Source organism: Mastigoproctus giganteus, chromosome 12 (genome assembly GCF_048544385.1).
Source record: "Mastigoproctus giganteus isolate SK-2022 chromosome 12, ASM4854438v1, whole genome shotgun sequence".
In the NCBI taxonomy this organism is placed as follows: Eukaryota; Metazoa; Arthropoda; class Arachnida; order Uropygi; family Thelyphonidae; genus Mastigoproctus; species Mastigoproctus giganteus.
In genome coordinates, this window is record NC_143586.1 from 37,369,528 (window position 1) to 37,396,687 (window position 27,160).

Consider the following 27,160-nt stretch of genomic DNA (forward strand, 5'->3'; position numbering starts at 1 on the left):
TATATTATTAGTAGTAGTAGTATGCATAATAGGATAGATTTTAGCTTATAGTTTAATGAATACTTATGAGCAATGTTAATGCCATTGTAATTATGCCAATTGGACATTATACGTGCCTGTATATATATGTGAGTGTATGTGTTTTTTTCTTTTTTAATGGTGCTTTGACATATAAGTATTATTGTGCATACAAATCTGGTAATAAAGTTAGCCCAACTAGGTTATCTTAATTCAGCATGGCCTATACATATTAATTTTAAGAAGTATATTACTATGTGATAATGAATTTTTCATTACACTTTACTGATGAATTTTCATTACCTTCAGCTAAAATTATGTTTCAGTCAATACTAATTTTAAATAACAATACATTTACATATATTATAATATTGTACATTCCATCACATGGCCATCAATCCCCTACTTCTTCGGGGACTTTGAGTGGATTGACAGCCTATCTGATGTAATGTCTTATACCTACCCGTTTCTGTTGTCCCTATATCAGTTTTGCCTTTTTGCTATATTAATTTAACTTTCAAATTTTCATTTTTTGGCTTCTTTGCTATATTCATTTAACTTTCAAATTTTCATTTTTGCTATATTAATTTAACTTTCAAATTTACATTTTAAATTTAAAATATTTCATTTACTTATTTTTATTTTAGTTTAAATTTTTATAATCGTTCTCTACAGCAAACTGTGATAGGGGACACAAAGCCCAACAGGTAAGTATCCGATATTGTGAAGGCTCTTACCTACTGTTACTGTCCTGAGGAAGTTGTAGTTTAGAAAGGGGTTATTTCCCGCCTTCTAATTGTTATATAGGTAGCGAAGCTTTTTACTGCGCAGTCACACTTACTTTATACTGTGTCGTGTTGGTGCATTAGCCTCAGGCCCCGACATCCTATGCTAATGTCTGCTGTGGGGGGGGGGGGTTATTTGGTTGTTGGGTGGTTGGTTTTCTGTTAATTCCTTAAGAAATATGCCAGCCATGGGATTTAAGTTTGTCTTATCAAATTGTATTTACATTTACCTTTATATTTACAAATGTTTTTACTGTTATTTGTACATTTGTTTCTGCCTTACCTTGGACTGCGTCGGTAACGCTTTTCTAAGGCATAACAGCACGTATATGTCCTAAGGTATGGCTATATACATATATACAGCCTCTTACTAAGTGATATTTTCTAATACCTTTATCTTATTTTTATCTGGGGGGGAAGTTCATCAGTAAAGTGTAATGAAAAATTCATTATCACATAGTAATACACTTCTTAAAATTAATATGTATAGGCCATGCTGAATTAAGATAACCTAGTTGGGCTAACTTTATTACCAGATTTGTATGCACAATAATACTTATATGTCAAAGTGCCATTAAAAAGAAAAAAACACACACACACACACACACACACACACACACACACACACACACACACACACACACACACACAATGTTGATAAAAATAAGATATAATGAAATTACTGACAGTGTTAGCAAACAAGAAAGGTATTAAAAAATAAAATTAAAAATATTAAACTGGGTTATGGATCTGGGGTACTACTAGTTATAGCAGAAAAAACTGGCAACCATAATGAAATATAGACAAATATATTAATATCAGTGTATTACATGGTGGAGCTGAACTCTGAGGTGTAATTACCATAGAAAATTTGAGAACACATGCATGATAAAAACAGATTACCTGAAATAAAATGAAATTAATGGGTCCTAGGACTACTTCGTCAAAGGGTCGGCAGCGAAAATCGTAGGAGCCACCACAATAAGCAGACTCTCTGTTTCTGTTATGATGTGCATGTAAAGAATGCATATGTATACATCATAGCCGACCCAACAGAGACCAAAAGGAAGGAAGGATTAAAATTAAAGAATATAAAAAATAAAAATAAATAAAGTAAAGCTAAAATAATGCCGATAGAATCCTGCCTCCATAGCCAGGTGGGCAGGAGCAGTAGTGCACAGCACACGCTTCTTGATTAGACCGGGGTTCGAACCCGTATCCACCAAATACGGAGGATGCGGCAGGTCAGAGAATAACCACCGCATATTCCCAGCCTGGATAAAGGGTGAAGGTTGGCGTCAGGAAGAGCATCCGGCTGTAAAAATTGCATGCCAAAACAATAAAAAATGCTGACCCCATATAATAATGGGAAAAAGGCAAGGACAAAAAAAAAACAAAAACAAAATGCTGATAGAATCCTGTAAACGAGAAAAAAATGAATGAAATCCAAAAGAAGGCAAAATAAGAAAACTTACTGTGGGCATGGACAGAAAAATGTTGAATTAGCTGAGTGCCATCGGAGACCAAAGAAGAAAACAAAGTTCACTGTATAGTGTTGAAGTAATCCCGCATGGGGGGAGAGAGTGTGAAACTGTCAAAGTGAACCATAACCCGTGTGACGGGGAAGTAAGCTTTGAACAAATGAGCCAAAGTGACAGCACTGGGAGAAACAAAAACTAAGTAAGTTAAAGTCCTAGGACCCACGGTTTATTTTTATGTTAAACCTTAAGTTCATTTTATTTCAGGTAATCTGTTTTTACCATGCACATGTTCTCATTTTCCCAAGGTAATTACACCTGACAAGTTCAGCTCCTCCACCTAATACACTGATAATAATAATATACAGCAAACACCCGCTATTCGCGGGGGTTACGTTCCTGAGAAATGCCGTGAATACCGAAAACGTGATTACTGAGTTATGGCTCCCATAGTAATAAAGGGGTTCCGTTCCAAAGTATGAAATATATAAGAAAAACTAGTCTAAAATTTTGTCTATGTATGTATTATATGTACCTTCATAATATGACTATGTACATAGACAGCACATAGTGAAATGTAAGCATATGGCATCAAAATGAAAATAAGAAACAATTTAATATCAAATGTAATATTTATTACAAATTTCAAACAAATCTTTCAAACCAGCGCCTTTGCTAGCTAAAAAACTTATCCCGCCAGTGCTATCACCAGTTTCGCTAAAGTGTTGATAAAGGAGTTTTGCCTTTTCCCAAATGATGAGTGAACTTAACGGAATTTTATTTTAAGTTCGGTCTTCTTTCCACAGATTTTAAGCCTTTTTCATTTTTTTCTAATTTAACATCACGAGTTACAGAGCAAATTTTTGAAGCAATTAGCGCATTTTCACAGACACTACGGCGGATTTTTTCTTCCGATTTCTTGATTGAGCGTACCGTTGACTCATTGATTTTATTATGTTTTGCCACTGAGGAGACACTTTCACCATTAGAAATTTTATCTAATAACTCAATTTTATTTGCTAATGTTATCGCCTTCTTTGATCTTTTCACATTTCCCTTGTTATTTATAGCCATATTTTTGTACAGGTTAGAAAGAACACAATAAAGTCACTTTCTTCTATTAACACACTCAAAAAAGTCTGTTTAAACTGCAAAAACGGTAGATTTATCACTTTTGTAAGCATATCAATTTATAAATTGATAAATTTATTCAGTTTATAAGCATATAAATTAAAAGCAAACGATGAAACCTTCCATGACAAACGCATAACACATACTAAACAAGGATTAGCGAGAAACATCCACGCTCGCGATTTTGTCACCCCTCTCCCCCAACCCACTGAGCGTTGTTTTGACCGGGAAAGATAAGCCATGCCCATGGTTCTTTATGGCAGAAAATGTTTACGTCGCTTTAAAATTCACATTTTTTTAGGTTTCATTTTATATTAAATCAGCGACCGCGAATACAGATACTGCAAATAGCGGGGGTTTACTGTATATATATATATATGTGTGTGTGTGTCTATATATATATTCGATATATATATATATATATATCAGATAGAAAAACAAGTGGAAACAAGACAGAAAAATAGAAAAAAAAGGAAATAGCCTAATGCAGTCAGGGCAGCAAATGCTAAACCTATGCAGAGCATGGACAATGAAGTGGAGAGAAAAAAAAGCGCGAGAGTGACAGAAGGTAACCATAACAACAATAACAGAAAAAAAATAAATAAATAATAATAAGAGAAAAATAATTACAAAATTGACAAAATAAGGATGTTGTCACACAACTCACAAAACTGGCCTCTCTGTTAGGTGTCAACGGCCAGGTTTGCAAGCAAAATAACATCTTCGTTTCTGATGTAAACCAGAAAACAAAATTTAAAAAGCATAAACGTAAATAAAAATGAGAAGGGAAAAAAAATTTATTTTATTATTTATTTTTTACCTAAATAAGTGAAAATAAAATTCTGTACAAGGATTAAAGGGGAAGAATTCAAAATGGCTTGTGAATTTTACAGCTGACACTATGAAGACGAGAAATTAAAAACTGGCATCGATAGAAATTTCTAAAAACATACAACTTAGTTTAATCCAAGTGAAGGTTTATAGCCATCGATGGGCTTCAGCCCAGGGAATGACTGAGCTTAATGAAGATTTACTATCACTATTTTCAAAATCTCTGACCCTGAGATGATGGGAGAAAGGAGGAAAGAGTAGTGAAAGTAATCCCAATTCAAGTGAATTGAAAACAGTAAAAATTTCCATCTTTTCCTAATTTGTCTCTATAATGTTTATTTTTTCCAAAGCTGTTGTTATTTTATAAATTATTTTCAAATCTCAAATTTGGATTAGACTAATGAGTTATATTTTTCTAGAAATTTTTGTTATCGATTCAATTTTTTTATTTATATTCATAGTGTCAACTGCAAAGTTCACAAGCCATTTTCAACCCTCCCCCCTTAATCCTTATAAAATTTTTTATTTTGTTCAGAAAAGTTTATTTTCATTTATTTTGGTAACAAAAAAATTTTATTCTCATTTTTATTTACCTTTATGGCTTCTGGTTTACATCAGAAATGAAGGCATGCTATTTTGCTTGCAATCCTGGCCATTGACACCTGATGAGATGCCAGTTTTGTGATTTATGTAGAAACATTCTTATTTTGTCAATTTTATAACTATTTTTCTCTTATTATAAATACAGTCGATCTCGGAACACTTCGGGACTAGTGCATTTTGGCCCGATTCAGCGGCTGCCCCAATTATCTGAAGTTCCACGTAAATAGTTAAAAATACAATGAACCCCCGCTTTACAATTGGTTCACTGTACAATCAAATCACGTTGCAATGGACTCACCATAGTAAAGTACCATTCACTATACGATGTGCAGTAAGTGCCAGTCATTGCGATCACGTTTGTGAATTGAATTTTAATTCTATTAAACAGCGATTCTAATTAGCGAAAATAGGAGGAATATTATCCACAGGCTATAAAAGTAAAGATATATTAAGAATTTACCCTTTATTACCTTACCAATTAAAAAATTAAATGATATGTGAAAATCGGAAGAATATACGTGATAATCGGAATAATTAATACGTACTCTAATATGCACATAGTAACTAGTTGACATTTGTGGGTGGGGTTAAAATTTAAAACAGTAAAAAGATAAGCAATCAATAACAAAGAAAGGCACACACAAATTGCAAGTAACACGATATGCACAAGTGAGAATGGAGTAACAAGTTATGAAGCTTTAAAAATAGGAATGAAGAGAAGAGTCTGAAAATTCATTTTTTTATATGATTGAAGATTCCATGGAAGTGTAAACACATTTCACCATAATAACCCACGGAATTCTAGCTGTCGGTATTATCACAAATTCAATAAGATCGAGTTTACTATCCATTTCTGATAGATCGCACTAACAGAAAAGCCCAATAAACAGGTGACTGCTAATTGTTTTATGGTTGTGACCTCCAGAAATCCGACTGTACCACGTGGCTTGGTCGGAGACGACTGTAGGGTAATCTCTAGTGCTGCGGTCTCCTGCCCCGATTAAACGGCATGTTGTACCAATTAAGCAAAGTAAATCCTGGCTATTTTCTTGATTGGGTTCTGTTTTTTAAGATTTGCCACAAATCTACAGCTGCTCCGATTAACCGGTGGCCCAAATAACCAGAATCCACTGTATGTTTTTTTTTTTTTTTTTAACTTTACACACACACACACACACACACACACACACACACACACACACACACAGTATATTGTATATTTAAACTAGATTATTAATTAATTTGGTGGGGGAACTGGTTAAGCAATAGTTCATAAATTTTTCGATGCTAGTGTATATTGGGTGACTAACTAAAAAAACTATTAACAGAGAAATTAAACACTTTTAATCTACATAAGATCTAAATATCTGTTTACTTTCAGTTGAAAATAAAACATTTTATGGTACGCTCCGACCACTTTATCATGACTGCAGTCACTGAGATGACGCATGTCAAACCTTAGATTCTCTTGTTCTAGGGTTCAATACTGATATTATCTGACTTACTCATTAAATATTAGGATGGCATTTCATAGTTTAGGCAATTATTACTCTTGGTTAGTCTGAGTATATTTCTCAATAACTGATTTGTCTTTAATTACAGGATGATTTTCATGAACTATATTCAGGTCACAGCAAGAGTTAGTGATATTTTATTTTATGCTGCATTACTACTTTTGCTGTAAATCTCACACAATTGGCAATGCGACATAGCTAATGCTGGTGCTCGTTAGAGTTCACTAATCATAATTGACAAGCTGTTGTTGTTATTTGGTTTTTAGGAGCATTAGCAACTAAGGCCATATTGCTCCGGGGATATGCGGTGGTCATTCCCTGACCTTTCCGCATCCTCCGTATTTGGTGGTCATGGGCTCGAACCCTAGTCTAATCAAGAAGTGTGTGCTACGAACTGCTGCTCCTGCCCACCTGGCTACGGAGGTGCCATAACTGACAAGTGAGTATCCCACCATTCTCACTGGCTTTCAGTTATCATGATTGACATTCTATTTGCACATTCAAAATGAACATGACACATTTTGCTGAAAATCAATGCTCTCAACATGAATTTTAGGGAAGGGGGGGGATTAAACTTACTGGATGTATTTTGGAACATTTCTGAAATTCTTATCAAAATGATACACTTCAATACATAAATAAAAGTCTGGGATGCTAAGTTCCCCAGTAAAACTAGCAGTCTGCCTTATTGCTCCCATTTGAGGATCAGGTTAGATCAGAAGCAATAGCAATATGACAAACTTTAACCAAGAATCAATATTTTTGTTGATGCATTTTAATATCAAACAAAATCCAAACTCTGTAGCAGAGTAAAGAGTCCAGGATCCCAAGTTTACCGGAGCTTGCTACCAGAACATTCTATATACAGTTAAAGTCCGAAAATGCAGATGCCAGAAATCTGGACTTTTCAAAAACTCACAAACTTTTTAAATTTAGTGGACTTTTGTGTGCGCACGCACGCATGCATGAGTGCCACAGATGCCCAGCAACAACAAGCAAGCTCACAGTCGCCATTTTGAAATGAGCAATCAAGCCGTTTTTTGTTTTTTTTTGGTAGTTGTTGGCGCATAGGCTTCTGTGGCCATAATGCACCTCCCAAGGTTTTTGCAGTACTTTGATCCAAGCCCGATGCGGGAATCGAACCTGCGACCTTTGGGTTGCCAGACAGGCATTTTACCCACCCGGCTAGCCCGGTCGGCACAATCAAACCGTGGCAATGCTATAATTTTTGACCTACTCATTCCATTTACCATATATAGCATACGTATTTACAAGCCCATAATAATGGCTTCTAAAAATAAATATCATGGTGTGAAGAGAAAGAAGAACACGTTGAAATTGAGTGACAAACTTGAAATAATTAAGAAGCTAGAAAGTGGTGTGAGCAATACTATTTTAATGGAAACATATAACATCGGAAAGTCTACAATTTATGATATAAACAAAGGCAAAGAATAAAATTCTAGAATTCACAGTTTCGTCTGAGCCTTACAATAAAATTGCTGAGAGAAAAAGTTTACATCGGCCAAAATTAGAGAAAATTAGAGAATTTTGATAAAGCTTGTACAAATGGTTTTTGCTAAAACGATTGGAAGGTATGACAATTTCTGGGCCGATGCTTATTGCCAAAGCAAGGTCTTTTAAGGAGCAAATGAACATTGATTTATTTAGTGATGGATGGCTTAGGAATTTCAAGACTCGTCGTGGTATTAGACAGTTAGATATTGCTGGAGAATGACAGTCGGCTGATACACAAGCAGCAACAGAATATGGTGCAACGCTTGAAAAAATTATATCTGACTACGACCTTACAGCCGATCAAATTTATAATGCTGATGAAAACGGCGATTTAGTGGAAGTGTTTGCCCACAAAAAATTTGGCTGGAAACCAAGAACAAAATGCAACAGGGTTTAAGCTTAATAATGAAAGAGTAACCGTTCTTATGTGTGCTAATGCTTCAGGTCAGCATAAAATTAAGCTTTTAGTGATTGTTAAATTTCATCGCCCGTAGCTCTTTAAAGGAATTGTGCACTTACCTGTGACCTATAAAGACCAAAAGAATGCTTGGATGGACAAAGATATATTTTTCTTTAATTCGTTTGTTCATGATTTTGTTCCATCAGTTCGTCAGAACTTGAGAAAATTGGGGAAGCCTGCAAATAAAAGTGCCTGCTACTTCTCGACAACTGTAGGGCCCACCTGCATGAATCAAAATTAGTGTCTGATTGTGGAAATATTTTTGCATGTTACTTGCCACCAAACGTAACACCATTAATTCAATCCATGGATCAAGGAATCATTAGGAACTTTAAAAGTCACTATAAAAATGTTTTTATGACGAAAATGATGCATAAGAATGTCGACCCTTAAGAATTTCAATGCAGTTTCACAATCAAAGATGCAACATTTTCACTCGCGACTGTATCAAATGCAGTCAAGCCTGTAACTCTTTTAAGAGCATGCCGAAAGTTATGGCCAAATGCGATGTTTGCAGATCTACAATCTGATCGAAACAAAGATTTTGAAGGATTTCACATAAAGCTGAAGGCATCTGAAGTGAAAGAACTGATGGAAACTGTTAAATTATGTATGGAAGACAACCCTTTATGCAAAATTAATGCTGATGACATAGAAGAGTGGATACGCATTGAAGATGATGTTGAAGTTGCAGTGACTTTCACTGATCAAGGAATTATTCAAAGCATTATAACTCCTGATAAAATAGAAGAGAATTATTCAGAAGAAAAGATATCCTGGTCTACTGCAGAAAAGTCCGTTGAAACAGTTATTAAATTTATGGGACAGAACCATAGCTTCAGTCTTCAGGACGTCATGCATGTGCACATGGTGCATAATAATTTTATCATAGAGAAATTACAAAGTCGTAAACAAGATGATATATGAAAGTATTTAAAGAAAGCAATAGAAGCATCAAGCAGTGCATGCAGCAGATAGAGTAAAAGCTGCAAATGTTCCATCCACAAGTAGTGCAACAGACGCAACAGAAATCGCAGAAAAGAACCAATAAATATTTGTTTGTTTTTCAAACTTTGTATTTTATACGAAATGTTTCGTTAATAAACTAAAAAAAATAATTAATTTATATAAAATACATATCTTCTGCTTTCATTTATATACTATATTTTTCTTTTACATTGTTCATTTTAAACATGATTTCAAGCATTACATACTTTTTTTTTGTAGTGAAAAGTTATGTTTACATCTTTGTCAGGTGTTGACTTTATTTTTCCCTAAAACTGCTTGTTTCAATAAATGAAACATGCTTTATTTGCTAATGAATAAACTGTCAAAATTTAACTGGTCATCTCTTCTTTATTCCATCTTAAATTTGAATTTTAAAAGTACTGCCTGAGAATGCAGATCGACTCAGTCCCCAAGCAGTCTGGATTTTCGGACTTTTACTGTACCACAGATACCAATGCTACTTGTGAGTTGCCGTTTTCTCTTGTTTCTTATTTTCTTTCACCTAGCTTATCTTAATGAAACTAATATGTTCACTTAGTTTATGAAAATGGGGATCAGTTAATAAAGTTATTTATAATCTGCAGTTAAAAGAAGGTGAGCTAGCTTAGCAGTGTAATATTTCAAGAAATAACAAATTTTACAGATCATGGTTGGTTATGCCTACATCATGATGACTAAGTGAAAATGCAGTGAGTGGAAAACTGTATCAGAGTACAATCCATTAAAAACCTCTCACTACTTTTGACTTTCTAACTCTTATTGTTTTTTTGCAATCTATTAGAGTACTCAAAGAAAAGGAAGGTACTCCTGCTATCCCTTTTCGATTCTTCTTCACCTTATTTTGAATATGTTGGTCCCCACACTTCCCACATTTTTAGTAATCTATAGATGGCTCTTATGACTGTAATAGAATACACTGAATGACATGCCACTCAACATCTTCATTAATAACCAGCAATATATTTTGTATGTACTAATTGTTTGATAATATTAACAAACAATCTAAATAAACTAATTTGATTAATAACTTTGGTTATTAACTAAATTATTCTTTCTCTCTCTAGCTAAAAAACACATGCACACCACTTTAGATTACTTTTCATTATGTAGCATCTTTTTAATTGGTTTAACATCCATAAATGAAACACACACATGCATGCACGTGCACGGTATCCCAGATGCTAGCTACCATCGAGAAATCAGCTTTTAGATGAAATATTGAAAAATTAAAGACAAAAGAGTTGTTTGAAATTATGGGTTTACAATCTGGAGAGTTTGAATTTTTTTTTAATCTAAGATCAGCTTTTAAGGTGCTGCATTCTTAGTATATCAGTAGTAAAAGGTGTTAGAATTATTGCCACTTTTATAAGATGGTGAAAGAGAAATGTGTTTCCAGAATACAGAAGTGGTACCACGGGAAAGATGAGCGGTGAACAAAACCATTGTTTCATTGAACTTGTACAGAAATTATGTTTCAGTGTGGCTAACAGTAGCAGAGTGTTGAAAACCAACAATAGCATACTTACATGAAAATGAAACACCACACAGGCATGTATAGTTTCAATGACTTGCAGCACTTTGCCATTGCTGGGTACAATGATTTTGTTCATTATTTCTCTTTCCTGTTGTACTACTGCTTCTCCCTACTCTGAAAGTAATTCCTCTTTTGCTGCAATATCAAAGTGATATCTCCAGCATCTTTTTATTATTGATATATCAAGAATGACATAATGGTTTGTCCTATGTACAAAATTCTAATAATTCAGATTGGAAACTCGTGATTTTCAGCTTTTCCCTCTCACGTTTTGGTACTTTGTGAAATAATCAACATCTATGAAAGTGGACTTTGGAGCCTCCCCTTTATTTTATGTAATAATGCAAACATAAGACAAACAGTAACCTAACTTCTGGAAATAGCAATAATCATGTTGCAAGGAAAAACATATGTCTTTTCACCATCATCAAACTCTAAAGGCTTCACCTTGTCACTGCAACCATATATCTCTGTTTTTCTGATGAATGTTTCATTTCCTCATATTCCCTAAAGTTCGTTTTCCTCATTAGGTTTTCCATTTGGTTATTTTTTGTTTTTTTTTTTTTTAGGAGCATTAGCAACTAAGGCCATATTGCTCCACGGATATGCAGTGGTCATTCCCTGACCTTTCCGCGTCCTCAGTATTTGGTGGCTCACGGGCTCGAACCCCAGTCTAATCAAGAAGCATATGCTACGCACTGCTGCTCCTGCCCACCTGGCTACGAAGGCACCTAGGTTTTTCCAGAATTTTCTTCCTTGGTCATCCCCTTCCTTTCTTTTCCAATATTTTTCCTTCTGAGAAATTCACTAAAAATTTGTTGTCTTAGGGTGTGTCATGAAAATTTCGGTTGTCTTTTTGCCGCAGTCATGAGTAGCTTCCGCGTTTCTTGCATCTAGTTTAAGACAGATTTGTTGGATCGTCGCTTGGTCCAGCTAATCCTCAACATCCTCCTCCAGTTCTTCAAATAGGCCTCTGGGGTTGGGTATATTCATACTATAATTTTTAGTGTTTCTCACCAACCATTGAAGTAAAAACAAAAACCAAAATCTTAAAAAGTTTGTTTAAATTTACAGTAGATCAAACAAAATACGATTATACAAAATGTTACTGATAATAAAATACTGAATTAGGATAGAATAAAACAAATGTAATTTACAGTGAATGTACAAATAAAATGATAATAAAATACTGAATTAAAATGCAATAAAATATACTAGATTAAAAGCGCTAAAATAATTGAAGCTTTCAAAGGCTTCTGCCTTCTTCCTCAACAGTTGAGGAAGAAGGCAGAAGATTATTTTAGCGCTTTTAATCTAGTATATTTTATTGCATTTTAATTCAGTATTTTATTATCATTTTATTTGTACATTCACTGTAAATTACATTTGTTTTATTCTATCCTAATTCAGTATTTTATTATCAGTAACATTTTGTATAATCGTATTTTGTTTGATCTACTGTAAATTTAAACAAACTTTTTAAGATTTTGGTTTTTGTTTTTACTTCAATGGTTGGTGAGAAACACTAAAAATTATAGTATCCTCCTCCAGACCCACATATCCAAAGCCTCCAGTCTCTTGATATCTTGCTTGCATAATGTCCAGGTTTCACTTCCATACAGCAGCACACTCCAAATGAATGACTTAGCAAACTTTTTTCCTAGTCTCCCTGTCAATGTAGTAGTAATAGTAATCGTGGCATGTGATGCAAGAAAGCAAGCTTATGAGCTTATGTAGCATCAGCCAAAAAAAATAAAAAATTCACACAACAATGTGTCTGCTGGTTAGAATATTTTGCTTGTTACTGAAAGCTTTCTTGGCAAGGGTGGTTCTTCTTCTGATCTCTGTAGCACACCAGTTGTCCTGGCTAATGAAATTCCCCAAATAACAAAACTGTTTCACTTGTTCCCCATTTTGATGTTTGTTTGAAGTTGTTCATCATTCTTAGTGACGACAAGTATTTTAGCCTTTTGTGCATTTATCTTTAGATGTGAATCATGTAGCCTTAATGATAGCCTTTCCAACATCTTACACAGCTCCTGCTCTGAGCCAGCTAATAATGCTATGTCGTCTGCAAATCTGATGCAGTGAATCTGTTGTCCATTAATCTTGATACCCTTTGCTTTCTGCTTCATTTTTGTTATGGATTCCTCGATGAACATGTTAAAAGGTGCGGGGATAAAGAGCAACCCTGCCTCACACTTCTCCTGATCCTTGCTTCCTTTATGGTACCCATTAATATCTATTTCAGTACATTGTGTCTTGTACAGATGCAGGATAAGCCTTCTGTCTCTCCAGTCCAGGCCAAAGTTTTTAATGACTCTGAACAACTTCTTCCAATTTATGTTATCAAAGGCTTTTTGTATATCAACAAAAGCAATGTATGTTCTCCTAGTCATTTCCATTCTTCTTTCAAGAATCGTTCTCATTGCTAGAAGCGCTTCCCTTGTCCCACATCACTACATTCAAGATGATTTTGGATCCATGGGACAGTAGAGTTATAGTCCTGTAATTGGCACAGTCATTAGCATTTCCTTTCTTTGGAACAGTGATTGTTCTGCCGTTATTAAAGTCATCTGGGATTTCACCACTTTCATAGATTTTTTTGTATCACTTAATAAAGCCTATCTTTCATGTCTCATCCCATATTCTTGAGTTGCCCCACCTGGACATTGTCTGGTCCTGCTGCTTTCTTGTTCCTTAATTGACTTAATGCTAATTCAAATTCATTCCTTGTAATTGTTGGGCCTTGAGCATCCTCTTCCACCTTGTCTTCTGTTTCAATATAGTCATTCTCATCAATTGTTTCCTATCCACAGTAGAGTTCTTCAAGATATTCCTTCCAATGCTCACCAATTTCCTCTGGGTCCATCAGTAGGTTCCCTTCTTTGTCTTTAATCATCGTACTCCTCATTTTGGGATTGTATTATAATGGCAATCTTCCTATATGCTTTGTCTGTTCCCTTTGCCAAGTCCTCATCATTGTCTTCTGCCATTTCATTCATTCAGTTTTGTTTTGCTTCCCAACATTTGGTTGTAATTAGGTTCTTTGTGTATCTATAGTTCTCCTGACCTTCCTCTGTGGATATTTTCCTATATTCGTTATGTCTTTGTATGAGTTCTAGTATTTCTTCCGTGATCCATGGTTTCCTTGGACCAAAGCTCCTCCTTCCTAATGTCTCCTGCGTAACTTTTAATATACCTTGCTTTATCAAATCCCAATTGATCTCTCCTGTTATGTTAGCTATGATTTCATTTGTTTTCTCTTTATAATTCCTCTTAGCAAGTTCATATTGTAATTTATCCAAATCCCAACTAGTCCTTCCAATTCTTTTGAATTTCTTAACTCTAAGATTGCACTTTGCCATCACTAGACAGTAGTCACTGTCAACTTCTGCTCCAGGATAACTGTGGCTTGACTTAATTTGGTTGCAGTATCTTGTCTTGATTAGTATGTAATCAATTTGATAGCGTTGTATATCACATGGTGCTCTCCAGGTGTACCTTTTTCTCTGTGGTACTTCAAATAAGGTATTGGTTGTCATCATATTGTACTGTTCACAGAATTCGAGCAGCCCGTCGCCTCTGCTATTCCTGTTTCCCAGTCCAAACTTCCCAACTCCTACTCTATCATATTGCGATCCAACTCTATCATATTGCGATGTCTTTGCACAAACTGTAAAAAAAATATATATATATATATATATATATATATTAACATAGTGGCACAGTAACTGACAAATTCTTTCCATGTATAACTCTGAGTAAACAATAACTGCTCACTTCCAAAATTATTCAAATAAGACTGTGCCCCACCCCTTCAAAGTAGTTTCTTGTAAGCAACTTCATGAAGCTGGCCATAACTGAAACAGTTCTGGAACTTACCAATACCAATTTTAGTGTCCTTGATACACTATGTCTCTTTTAGAATAGTTTAATATGGGGCAACAGAAGCAGTCAGAGGAGCTAAATCAGAATGGGCAGAATCTGATAATGCAGCATGAGCTAGTACACTGTCTGTATGGCAGTTTCTAATAAGCCTTTTTTTTGCAATTATACCAATCGAAAGAATATGTAAGTAGTCCAGGTTATTATTTTGTATAATCCAAAACCTCTACAGAACCTTCTCCTCCTCCCTCAATCTGGCTCCATCTGACTTCTTTCTAATCCTGAATATCAAAAATTAAATGAAAGGACACAGTTGGGTCTCTGGAGGAAATTCAGTTGTATACATCGAGTATAAGTCATCAAAGGCACTAAAATTAAGAGCATTATTTTGTATAATCCACATTTTGAAACCTCTGCAGAACCTTCTCCTCCTTCACTTCAGTAGTATACATCAAGAGCACTAAAATCAATATCAGTAAACATATTCCATAACTGCTTCCAATCATGGCAAAAGAGATTGGCTTCTTGTTGAGATGTCCAAGGGAACTACTTTCAAGGGGACAAAATCAAATAATTGACATGTTCAATTCTTATTTATAAAGTCATTCTTGGAACTTTCTTGCACATGTCATATACAGTTAATGTTAGTTACCTCAGATCTCAACTTGGTAATGGTCTCTTCTCCAATGGAACCTCTATCATCAGCCCTTGTATAATTTAGCATTACAAGAATATGAACGGATGGTCTGCTTCTGTTCTTTACCTCTTTCTCTTAGCAAGACTACCATTTAAATCTCCCAATTCTATTATTTGTTCAGATCATGTCAGTGAAATTGTTTCTTCAATGGAACAGATCCTTCATTCCTCATTCCATCTCTAACTGTCATCTGTTAACTAAACCAAGGTTTTATAAAAAAAAGTGTTAAGGCTGAATGGTATACAGCGTTCAATGGATAGCTTATGCATTTAAATTCTGAAAGCACTGTATTTCCTATATTTCTTCCGGTAGACTTATCATTCAAGGCAAGTATATGGAAAATAGAATATTCACAGTTTTTGTCAATTTATCACAAAAAAATTACAATTATGGGATAACTTCCTTTGTCTGTCACTTCTCCACATCAACAAATCACTTGGATCACTGACTTGCTTTCTTTCTTTGAAAGTCAACTTTCTCCAACTTCTCTTACAGTGAAGAAGTAGGAGAAAGTTATGCTAGAATATACTAGCATATATATACTAGATCAAATATGCAGTTAGCTTATATCCAAATCTCCGGCCATGCTGACTTTTCCTTTGTTATTCAGAGATCTAAAGAACACTGCTTTGTTTAATTACCAGCTGTTATTGACTGGGTTGTAGTTGGAGATAGTAGCATTTTTTGGTGGCATTCCTTCATAAGATCAGGAAAGAGAGCAGCCAGAAAACAGGCAGTCAACTTCAACCATAACCCAGCCAATTGTTTTTTGTTTTTTTTTGGTAGTTATTGGCGCATCGGCTTCTGTGGCCATAGTGCACACCTCCCAAGGTTTTTTGCAGTACTTTGATCCAAGCCCGAGGTGGGATTCGAACCCGCAACCTTTGGGTTGCCAGGCAGGCGCTTTACCCACACGGCTAGCCCGGTCAGCCAGCCAATTGTGGCAAATAAATAAAGCAGCCTTACTTTTAGGGCCATGAAAAAATTTGGAAGAATAGAAAATGCATATCCCTTTGCACTGACAGTATGATGATCAAGCATTATTTTCACCCATAGTTGTTGTTGTTGATATAATGCTTAACGACACAAGGGCTATTCAGGCCAAACTATGTCTATCGTAGTTTATTATATACATTATATCTATTTAATTATATTGATCTGGAAAAGGCCAATATGTTGAAGTATGCCAAGAGTTCTATATTGGCTTGATTTCAGAGAAAACTGGGTAACATCAGAGCTTTATTCGATCTGCAGAATGACTTGTAGGTGTTAGAGCAGATGGATGAATAACGTGGGCAGTCTACCAGAAAGTGACGGACAGCGAGTTGAGTGTGACAGGATGTGCACTGTGGTTGATGTTCTCCCAATAATAAAAACAGGTGTGTAAGATGAGTGTGCCAATTCTCAGTCTTGCCAATACCATTTCTTCTCATCTGTTCCATCTGAACCTGGAGAGCGACAAATTTAGATCTTATTTTATCTGGTAAAGCTTGTTGGTGGTATTACTTTGCCAGATCTGTGACAAGTTATGATAACAATCCTTGTGAATCATAGTCTTGAAATCCATATAAGGAACCTGAGATTGCTGTGAGAGTGTGAGAATAGGTTGTTTAGTGGCAACCTATTCTCACACTCTCATTTCCTCGAATTCTGGAATGTCCCGGGATCCAAAAAAAGTTACAGATTGTTTGGATTCACTCCAGGAGAGTAACTGGTAGTGAATGGTTTTCAGCACCGGATGAGAAGAATGAGAAGAAGAGAGATTTTCCTTTATGGCTAAGACTTCACTGAAAGAGTCAGTATAGATCAAAGCATGTGATATTCAACAATCTGGGGTGTTTTTTTTTTTTTTTTTTTTTTTTTTTTTTTGTTAGTTGTTGGCGCATCAGCTTCTGCGGCTATAATGCACCTCCCAAAGTTTTTGCATTTACTCTGATCCAAGCCCGAGGCAGGATTCGAACCCGCGACCTTTGGGTTGCCAGGTAGGCACTTCACCCACCGGCTAACAACAATCTGGTTAAGTGCTAGCTTTATGGCATATAGTTCAAGAGTAAAGATGCTGCGTTCAGCTGGTAATGAAGCAATAACTGTGAATGAAGGAAAGACTGCCACAGAACCTACCACATTGTCAGTTTTTGATCCGTCTGTGTATATTGTACTGGCATTGGAGTTTAGGATAGCATGAGCTGCGTGCAACTGTTTGATACTGGAGGAAGATAAAGCATTCTTCCCACATTGGCAAAAGTAGTCATCATGAAAAGTGTGAATATAAAACCAGGATGGAACAGGAAGAGTCGAATCTTGAGAAATTTTACTTAAATCAATATTCCAAATCTGAAGAATTTCTCTTAGTCTGAGTGCTGCTGGTGAGTTTTCATTTGGCTTACTATCATAGAAAGAATCACAACAGGCATTATACAGATACTCAAAACAAGGATGTGATGGGAGACTCTGGAACTTAACTGCATAGTGACACAGCAATGTTTTTCTTTGTAGGTGTAATGGAAAATCATACACTTCTGCATAAAGGCTTTGGACTGGAGAAATCCTGAAAGTTCCCAGGGCTGTCCCCAGAGCACTGTGCTGGATGACATTTAGCCGTTCTAATGTACTTCTCCTAGCTGAGTCATAGACGTAGCTGAGTGGTCAGGAGTGCGATAGCACACACTCTTTGAGTGGACCAGGGTTCGAGCCCGTGACTGCTAAATACGATTTGTATCGATTGATTTATTGCAAACTCTACTGACCTGGTGGTCATGCCAGAGTATAAACAAGAACATATAACAGAGAATCATAATCTAAGCATGAATGGATCAGTGATTTGCAGCAGTGAAGTAAAGAATACTGATTAGCTCCCCATGACATGGACGAGACTGACAGAAGTATATTCAACTGTTTTAATCAGGCAGTGAATAGAAATTTAGCTTGCTGTCTAATATCAGGCCCAGAAATCGGATGCTGTTTACTAGGAGTATCGGACTATTGTTTAGCTGTAGTTCAGGATGAGGGTGGAGAGCATGTCATTTACAAAAGTGAGTGGTGGTAGATTTCTGATCTGCTAGACGATACCCATTACACGAGGTCCAGGATTCAATTCTGTTTATGGCAAGCTGGAGTTGATGTTCATGCTCTGCAACTGGCAGGAGATGGTGAGGTCATCCACATGCATGTAAGCCTCAACAGTTCTAGGGATATCTCGGGTCATGTTGTTGACTCAAATTCCAATAATGTTCCGCTCAATATAGGCCCCTGTGGTACTCCTTCTCGAATATGGGATGTAGACAGTATGTTCTGATAGCAGACCTGAAAAGAGCAGTGGCATAGAAAATTCTGAATTATCTTAGGGAGATAACCCCTTAGCCCTAGATGGCAAAGGCCCATAATAATACCATGTCGCCAGGTGGTGTCAAATATCTTTTTGATATCTAAGTTCACCATGACTAGTTGTTGTTTCAGGACAACGGCATTGTGAATATTGGCTTCAGCTTTGATGAGAACGTAAAGAGTAACCTGTTCTTATGAAAGCCATAATGATGATCTGATAAAAGATTCTTTGAGTCTAAGATCCACATAAGCCACCTATGAACCATTCTCTCAAAAAATATTTTCCCTGGAGCTTGTAAGAGATATTGGCCTATAATTTTGAATCAAAGAAGGGTCTTTCCTGGTTTTAGTATGACAAGGATGAAAGAAACGATAAACATTTTCTGAGTAGATCCGGTTATAGAAAATTAGTATAGTACATAAGTCTTCTTCAAGTAAATGTTTTATCATAATGTAGTGAATAGGATCTAGACCAGCAGCACCATTTGAAGATTTATTTAAAGATTCCTTAAATTCTGTTAAATTAAACAGGTGGTTGTATGAAAGCGATGCATGGGGAAGTTAATTTTGTGGTGTTCTGCATCAGCCTTGATGCACTGAAAGGAGACAGAAGAGGAAGCAGAAGCAGATATTGTAGAAAATATTCTGTTAATGCATTGGCAATTTATTTAGGTGAAGATGGAACTTTCCCATTCTAGTGGAGTATTAGAGAGGATGGGCGAAGGAATTTTCCATTTAGTGCTTTTATCCTTCTCCAGATGAACTGCGGGTCAGCATCTTTGGTTATAGTTGGAGCAAATGCAATCCAGGACTCGCGTTTGACTTTTCATCTAATCTGCCTTGCTTTGGTCTTTTGCATTCGATTAGATTACTGGTGGTAGGAAACTTACAGAAGTTGTTCCAAGCATGGTTTTTCTCACGTTTGGCATCAGAGCAATCTATATTCCACCAGTTGTTATGGTGGTTATTATTAATCAGATACTAACTGCAGTGGTTATTATTAATCAGATACTAACTGCAACTAAAAATTCCATCCCGAAATCACGACCACTTGCGTGTTCGTGATTTCGGGATGGAATTTTTAGTTGCAGTTAGTATCTGATTAATAATGAAAGTATTTACATCTTCATTGGGATGTTGTTGAATATAACTTCTATCTAACTGGATCTGGCTGGAGTAGCTGTCTCAGTTTCCTTCTTGAACTTCCAGGTGGATCGTTACTCCAGAGTTGGAGTTAACGGTGTTTGTAATGAGCAAAGGATTGGAAAGTGATCACTGTTTAGAGGATCATTTATAAGTCTATTGCAGAGGTAGATCCTCTAGGTAGGTGAATATAGGTGGGAGATCCAAAGTTTAATATAGTTAGGTTGTTATTATTAAAGAATGTTGTTTCAATCAATTTGCCTCTTGTATCAACTGCAGGCAAAAACCCCATAATGGATGGTGGCCATTGAAGTCACCAAAAAAGGCAGCTTGGAGATGGAAGTTGCATAATAAGATTATCAAGCATTGGAAAATGGTTAAGAAGCTGGAATATATATAGAAGCTACGGTTACTGATATACCGATTGAAATATGCACTGCTACGGCTTCTACACTAGTTTGTAACTGAATGTGTCTGGAGGGTATAATTGGTTTCACAAGTACAGCTACTCCTCCTGAGCATACCCATTCTACTGGGTATGCTCCTCCTGAGCATACCCAGTAGAATGACTACTAAGCATGCTCAACATAACTTGCCTACATTTCTCAGGAAACACGACTTTATTTTAGATTTCTGAATTTTCTTTCCTATTATCCATAGTTCACAAGCTTTTGAAAAGGCTAGGAGGCTTACTTTGCAGTTTTGAAAAGCAGGGGTTTTAACTGAGCAATCTGCTTGAGTGTGCTCTTTAGATCCACAGATAGGACATATGGCATATGGACCTCAACATGTTTGCTGGGAATGACTGTATTTCTGACATTTGAAGCAAAGAATGGGATTCGGAATGTAATGTCAAATCCGATAGTTTAAATAACCAGCTTTGATTGAGGATGGTAAGTGTGGAGTGCTGAATGTCAGAATGATGGATCTAGTTGGATTGAGATTTCCACCTCTTTTGGTCACAATTCGTTTCACATTTATTACTCTTTTGACTGCCGAGTTCCTGGAGTAGTTCTTCATTAATAGCCGCTCAGAATGTTTTGAGGTGGCTGTTTCAATCAAGTCTCCAGATTGTGGTCTTTTCACTATTTTTGGTGATACAACAATAGATTCTAAAAATTGTTGAATTAAGAATAGTAATAGCTTGTCCATAGGTTGGGTAGATAGACAATGTATCACCAGGAAATTTGATATAGCTTTATGAAACTGTGCTTCCTTTTGAAGCCTTCTGGCCTTGGGGTTTATCTTTATCACCCGAGTTACCGGCTTTGCCACGAGGAAGCAGGAGCAGTGCACTTGGTGGCCAAGTGTAGAGGTTAGTACAGTTAGCACGGCACGAGTATTAAATTAAAGAAAAAGGTACTGGGCTGTCTTCTTAGTGCTTTTAAGAAAGGGCTACTTAACAGAAAAGTTTAGAGCGAGAGAGAGAGAGAGTGATGAAAACTCAGTCATAGTAGACAAAAACTTTTTATATACATGAGAATCACTTGGCCATGGAAACGCTTGGCACCTGGGGCCTCACCAATAATAAAAGGCCCTTAAATATGAAGAAATACATAACATAATAAATTGTAAGATACTAGCTACAAAATTTTTGTTTTCAAAATTTATTTTAAAATTATCTTTATGTGTAAGCTTTACAAGTAATTGTTGGTTTATCTTTAATAGATCAGGTTCCTTCCCCCCCCCCTCAAAGAGAACGGGATGACCTATTTAAATAAGTTATTGTGCTGTAGTTGGCTGATGGACTGATTTACTCATTGATCAAATTTAACAATGTCCAAGAATACAGAACCACATGTATGGATTAAACTGAAACTTATGAGCTGTGCACAATTTGTTTTCAGTGATTATGTTGCTTGAAAATGGCACACGTCTTTCAAAGCAACATTCTGGATAACCCTACAACAAGTAGAAACAATGAATTGGTGACTGAAATGCACACCGACTATCTGTAAAATGGCTGAAGAGGTAAGCATTTCTTATGGCATATGGCAGGGCATTAATTGAAAATTTTAATTGAAAATTTAAGAATGAGGCAATGAAGTTTGAAAAGACTGTTAACAGAAGATCCGAAACAACATTACTTATCTAGGAGTTCTGCTTTGCTTAAATTGGCAAAGACCAATGAAAAATTCTTAAAAAATATCATAACAGGCGATGAAACACAGGTGTACTGTTATGACACTGAAACTAAACAGCAGTTATTACAGTGGAAATTCTCTTCATTGCCCTCCAAAAAAAAGCACACCATATGAAAAGTAAAATAAGTGTTGATGACTGTTTTCTTCTGTTGTGGGGTGCTATGCACAACTATCATCCACCAGGTCAGCCTATAAGCCAGCTTTCTATTTAGAAATGTTGAAACATCTCCACAATTAAGAATATTATAAAGCGCATACAAGTGGAAATCACTTTAATGGCAAAGCACCTGGCAAAGCTTGTTTTTACCTAAAAAAATAAATAAACGTTTCACAAGGTGTGGCTTCCTATGACTTCTATCTTTTAAACTTAAGGAAACCGTCTTCGAAACTTTGTGAATTTTAAGATGTATGGCAGAGCAGCTTTTAGCATTTCCAAAAATTGAGTTGTGCATCCTAGTGAGTTGCTAGTAAGAATGGCGGCTGATGTGCCAAAGGAGCTTATTTTAAGGAAATTCCATAATGGTGGTGAAAAAGCACAATATCTTAATACTTGGAAAAGGGGTCCATATGACTGTTCATTATTATGTTAATGAACTGATAAACACTACACTATTATATGGTAGATTAAGATTGTGGATTAAGAAATTTATTATTGAAATGATACAATTTAAAAGAACTGAAGCAACTCAATGGCAAACACTTAAACAATTTACATTACAAGAACTCACTGTTTCCAGTCTTCAGTCCTATAAGGATTACAACATTGTTTGAGGCATGATACTACAAGTTTTCAATTTGATAATGATATTTGATTATTTACAATACAATGCATTCTAATTATATTATAATATAATATACTCCTTTACATATACAAATGCCATATAATTATTACACTTATGCTTATTATTTAATTAATTCATTAATTAATAAATATAATTTATGAAAAATCCCTAGAGCTTACTCTCTAAATGAGGCAGAGGCCTCACCTTTCAACAAATAAATGCAAATAAACAAGACAACTAAACTGGATGTTTCAAGTTTTCATAAAATAACTTTTGACGATAATTAACAAAAAAATTTAATTGTAAATTTGAGCTTCACAAACCTCATATATTTTAGGTGAGCACTGGGTCAGAATTCCATTAAAAGTTGATGAGAGTCCAAGTTCCAATATATTTTCTTCAACATTTAAACGTTCCATCTCTCTATCTAGACGAGTGGGATGTTCTAAACTGCTGTTTTCAATCACAACAAAACACCTATTAAAAAGTTATGGAAAAAGGTTGTAAGACATATGAGACACATTATAATCACACTACTTTCGTGAGGGGGGGGGGGACAAACCTATCTTTTTGTTTATCTGACACAGATAAACAAAACATCATTATTCTTGGCTCTGGCCTACTGATATTTTCTCCTCCCTTTTCATTTCCAGAACTTTTTTGGTATCTCAGAGGAAATTTCCAAGGGTGAGGAGAATAATGCAGAGGTCTTAATGCAATGCTCAGTTGTTCAGAACTTTTATTCTATTCAATGACTTATATTCTCTTTTGTGAAGTTTTGTCTGCATCCTCCATTCTTCACAAGAATGAAATTATACTGTGGACTTAACTCCCAATCCAGGAAAATAAGATATCAATTTCAGATGCACAGAAGAATTTACTGGAAGAACAATATGCATATATCTTTTAAATGTTTCAGACATTTAAAATAAGTACTGATGAAGCTAAGACCACAGGATATTAATATACATGTCTATATATTGCACATATTCTATGGTCAGTTTTCAGATTTCATTGATAAATAAATAAAAATTAAAAATTCCCTACAGCCTGTCTGTAATGTTTAGCAAACTTCATATCGTACTGTAAATTACACCAAAAGCTCTTTTGTTCTCTATAAAGGTGGTGGAGAACGAAAGGCCGAAATAACATATAAAATATAAACAAAATATAGTAGACTTTCAGAATAACAGCACCATCAGGGATTCAAAATGCCGTTATTTCAATTTTCCTGTTATTTAGAAAGTTTTATTTTTAATATATTTAATGCAAAAATAATGAGGCTAAATAAGAAATAGAGAGATTAAGAATGCAATTTTATTAGCTGTACATAAAAAGCATAAACATGTTGACAATCCAATGTTATATTCTGCCATTAATACACTTCTACTTACTCCCTTTCTATTATTATATCAAGTTTGTCACTAATTAACATTAGGGACTTTTAATTTAAAATAAATGCAAAACAATGTATAATTCATGATATCAGTACAGGATTCACTTTCAAAATGGTGAACTTAAACAAATACAGTAATCGCGTGACTTAACATTTTCTTTTTTCGGCACTGATTTAAGTATATGAATTTCTCTTATTTAAGTGGCGGTTTGAAAAAATTTTTTGAACGTTGAAGCAAAATATAGTAGGATCCACAGCAAAATTTTAAAAAGCAAAAATCTTTAACTGAATTAAAAATGCTGGTCTCAGAAAACTTGTTTTAAACAGCATATTTTTTTAATGTAAAGATGTTTCTTACTGGAATATAAGTCACAATCTAGATTAAATACAAATGGTCATGCACTTCCTTTAATTGTAAACGTTAATACATACTGAAAGAGTTGTATCTGAATTCGAAACCTGTAAATTTTATAGATGTCAGATGTGGAAATTGAAATCATAATGATTTGTTTTGTTTATTAACATATTAAAGGACACAGATAGGGAGGGAGGATTAAGAGACTAAGAGTACTCTGATCTGTGTTGAAATTTTGGGAACCCAAGGGTTATGACTCAGAACAGTTTTACCTGTTGCTTACATTGAGAGTTCAGAATAATAAGAGGGGGCAGAGTTGACAGTTTAGAAGCTTTAGTAGGTTTAATAAACTGTTCTTTAAATAATATTGTTTGTTGTTTTAGTTGAGTCATATTTAAACCCCACTGCTACACAATACAAACCAGCAATTAAAACAAGAACAACCTGTTTTGTTCTTTAATTTTTAACTATAGGAGGAGATTCCCAAAAAAAAAGTGGATTTCCTTGCTACCATGGAGTACATGGGTTGTCAAAAAAGGATAACTACCCCTATTAAAATTAGCAAGTACGCAATATTAAAAATCTTGTGCACATCGATCGAAATGAACAAGGCAACCTAGATATTCCTGTATTCTGCTACTACATAAAAATCACAATTTGTGCAGTTTCAGAGAAACAAACTGGCTATTATATTTATCCTAACAATACTTAACCACATTCCACACATTATTTAATTACAGTAAGACCTCTATTATATCAGCTGATATTAACCAAGATCTATGTTAGCTGAGCTGATGGCCAAACCAAAGAGAAAGAAAATGGTGTTACAGTACAAACTTTTAAACTGTTTACATGATCACAGTGTGTAGCCAATGAACTCTCAACCAATACCCAAACTGGAAAAATTAGTATCCATCTGTATTCAATATCTGCTAAAACTTGTATTTGACAATGATCACCTTAATCTTTTGGAAAACTTTTCTGGGAAGTGTAACAAATGGAATTCTTTGTGTATGATATAACAGTGCAATGTAGCCTTAGATGTTTAGATGTAATGTGCTAATATGTTATTTGAATAGCATGTTCAAATACCTTGAAACCTAAAGTAATTCACCTATGTAAAGTTTAGAATCTATTTATTGGCATACACCTTTCAGATGTTTTCTCGTCCAATTCTTCAGTGATTGTAATGTAATGTAATCACAAAACCACCAAAAGACCAAACAAGGTGTGCCTATATAAATAGTAATAACAGTAGCGTAATCTAAAAAAAATAAATCAGGCTTTCATTTATAATTTTATGTTTTAATCAGTAATTAAATTACACAAGAGAGAATAAAATTACAAACTTATGTAGTGTATACTAGATATATTGCACATTTTATGCATGCTACTGCACTGTATTTTGTTTAATAATAAAGACTTTAAAATTATTCTATATATACTTTTCTTACAATTAGATATGCATTAAATACTGTATGGTAATAGTTTATGGCAAGTCCCTAAAAAATGCAAAAAAGTTGAGTTTTTATTATCCAATATAAGTTTCTGTTATCAGAAGCAGTCTCAGTCCCAATCATTTTGAATAATGACGCCCCACTGTATTTTAAAGATATTTCCTTACCTATCCATGAACTGTAGAACAAAGTCTTCAAACTCCATAGTTGCTAAGCATAATTCCTGTTCATGCTGCAAATTTAAGAAAAGTAATGTCATTTAGGATTTTTCAAAATCATAAACTTTCAGAGCCAATAAAAAAAAATAATTTGACTTTGAAAAATAGCCACAAAATCAGTTTTTTTTTCACTTCAAATTCTCTATGACCTTTATGTCTAATTTATTCATATATTCTTAAAGGTCATACTAGAGACTATTTAATAGCATAATATCACTGGCATACTATAATAAGCTAATTTTTAGATCTTCCACATTAAACTTTGTCAGCAGCTTACACTCTTTTATTAAATGGTCCATGAAAATTAAAATTACCTCACTCAAAGTTTAACCTTAAACCATTTTCCAATGCTTCCTTCAAATTCACTCTTCGTTGCAGAAAGATTTGACATTTCTATATAAATTTTTATTCCCCTCAAAATATTATCCTTGATCCCATATATTTCTAAAGTTTGAAGGAGCAGGTTTGCAGGTATATAAAAGTCTTCACAAAACCTCCCTGTATAATGTACTGATATATAGTCAATTCTCCTTTTCTGGTTTCTGTTTTGCTTTCTTCACATAAACTTATAGCTATCATTATGCTGAAATATGTGTCTGCAATAGGTAGTGCACTGCTTGCACAAAGTTCTAGTAGCCTTTTTACCATTACTGTTATGTATACTGCTCTTAAAATTTTCCTAAAATATCTCTACAGACATAATTATCATTTCCTACCCTGCTATTTATCTACTTTCCCTTCTAAGATATTAATAATTCTTTTGTTCGGTCTTTTTTTTTTTTTTTTTGAGCCTTATGCTTCAACAAATTTCATTACCCAACTTTGCATCTTAAATTTTACCCACATAATTCTACTGCCTAATGCTTCTGACGCAAT

General features: G+C 34.9%; 1 protein-coding gene across 1 annotated transcript in view; it reads right to left on the reverse strand.

The window, feature by feature from the left end:
• Positions 1 to 27,160, reverse strand: part of LOC150076901 (proteasome activator complex subunit 4-like) — a 514,513-nt gene that overhangs the window by 333,153 nt on the left and 154,200 nt on the right. Inside the window, exons 14-15 of the mRNA XM_090386346.1 lie at positions 26,234 to 26,298; positions 23,182 to 23,335 (exon numbers count right to left, since the gene is read on the reverse strand). Coding sequence (XP_090242472.1) covers positions 23,182 to 23,335; positions 26,234 to 26,298 — 219 coding nt within the window. The remainder of the gene's footprint in view (positions 1 to 23,181; positions 23,336 to 26,233; positions 26,299 to 27,160) is intronic.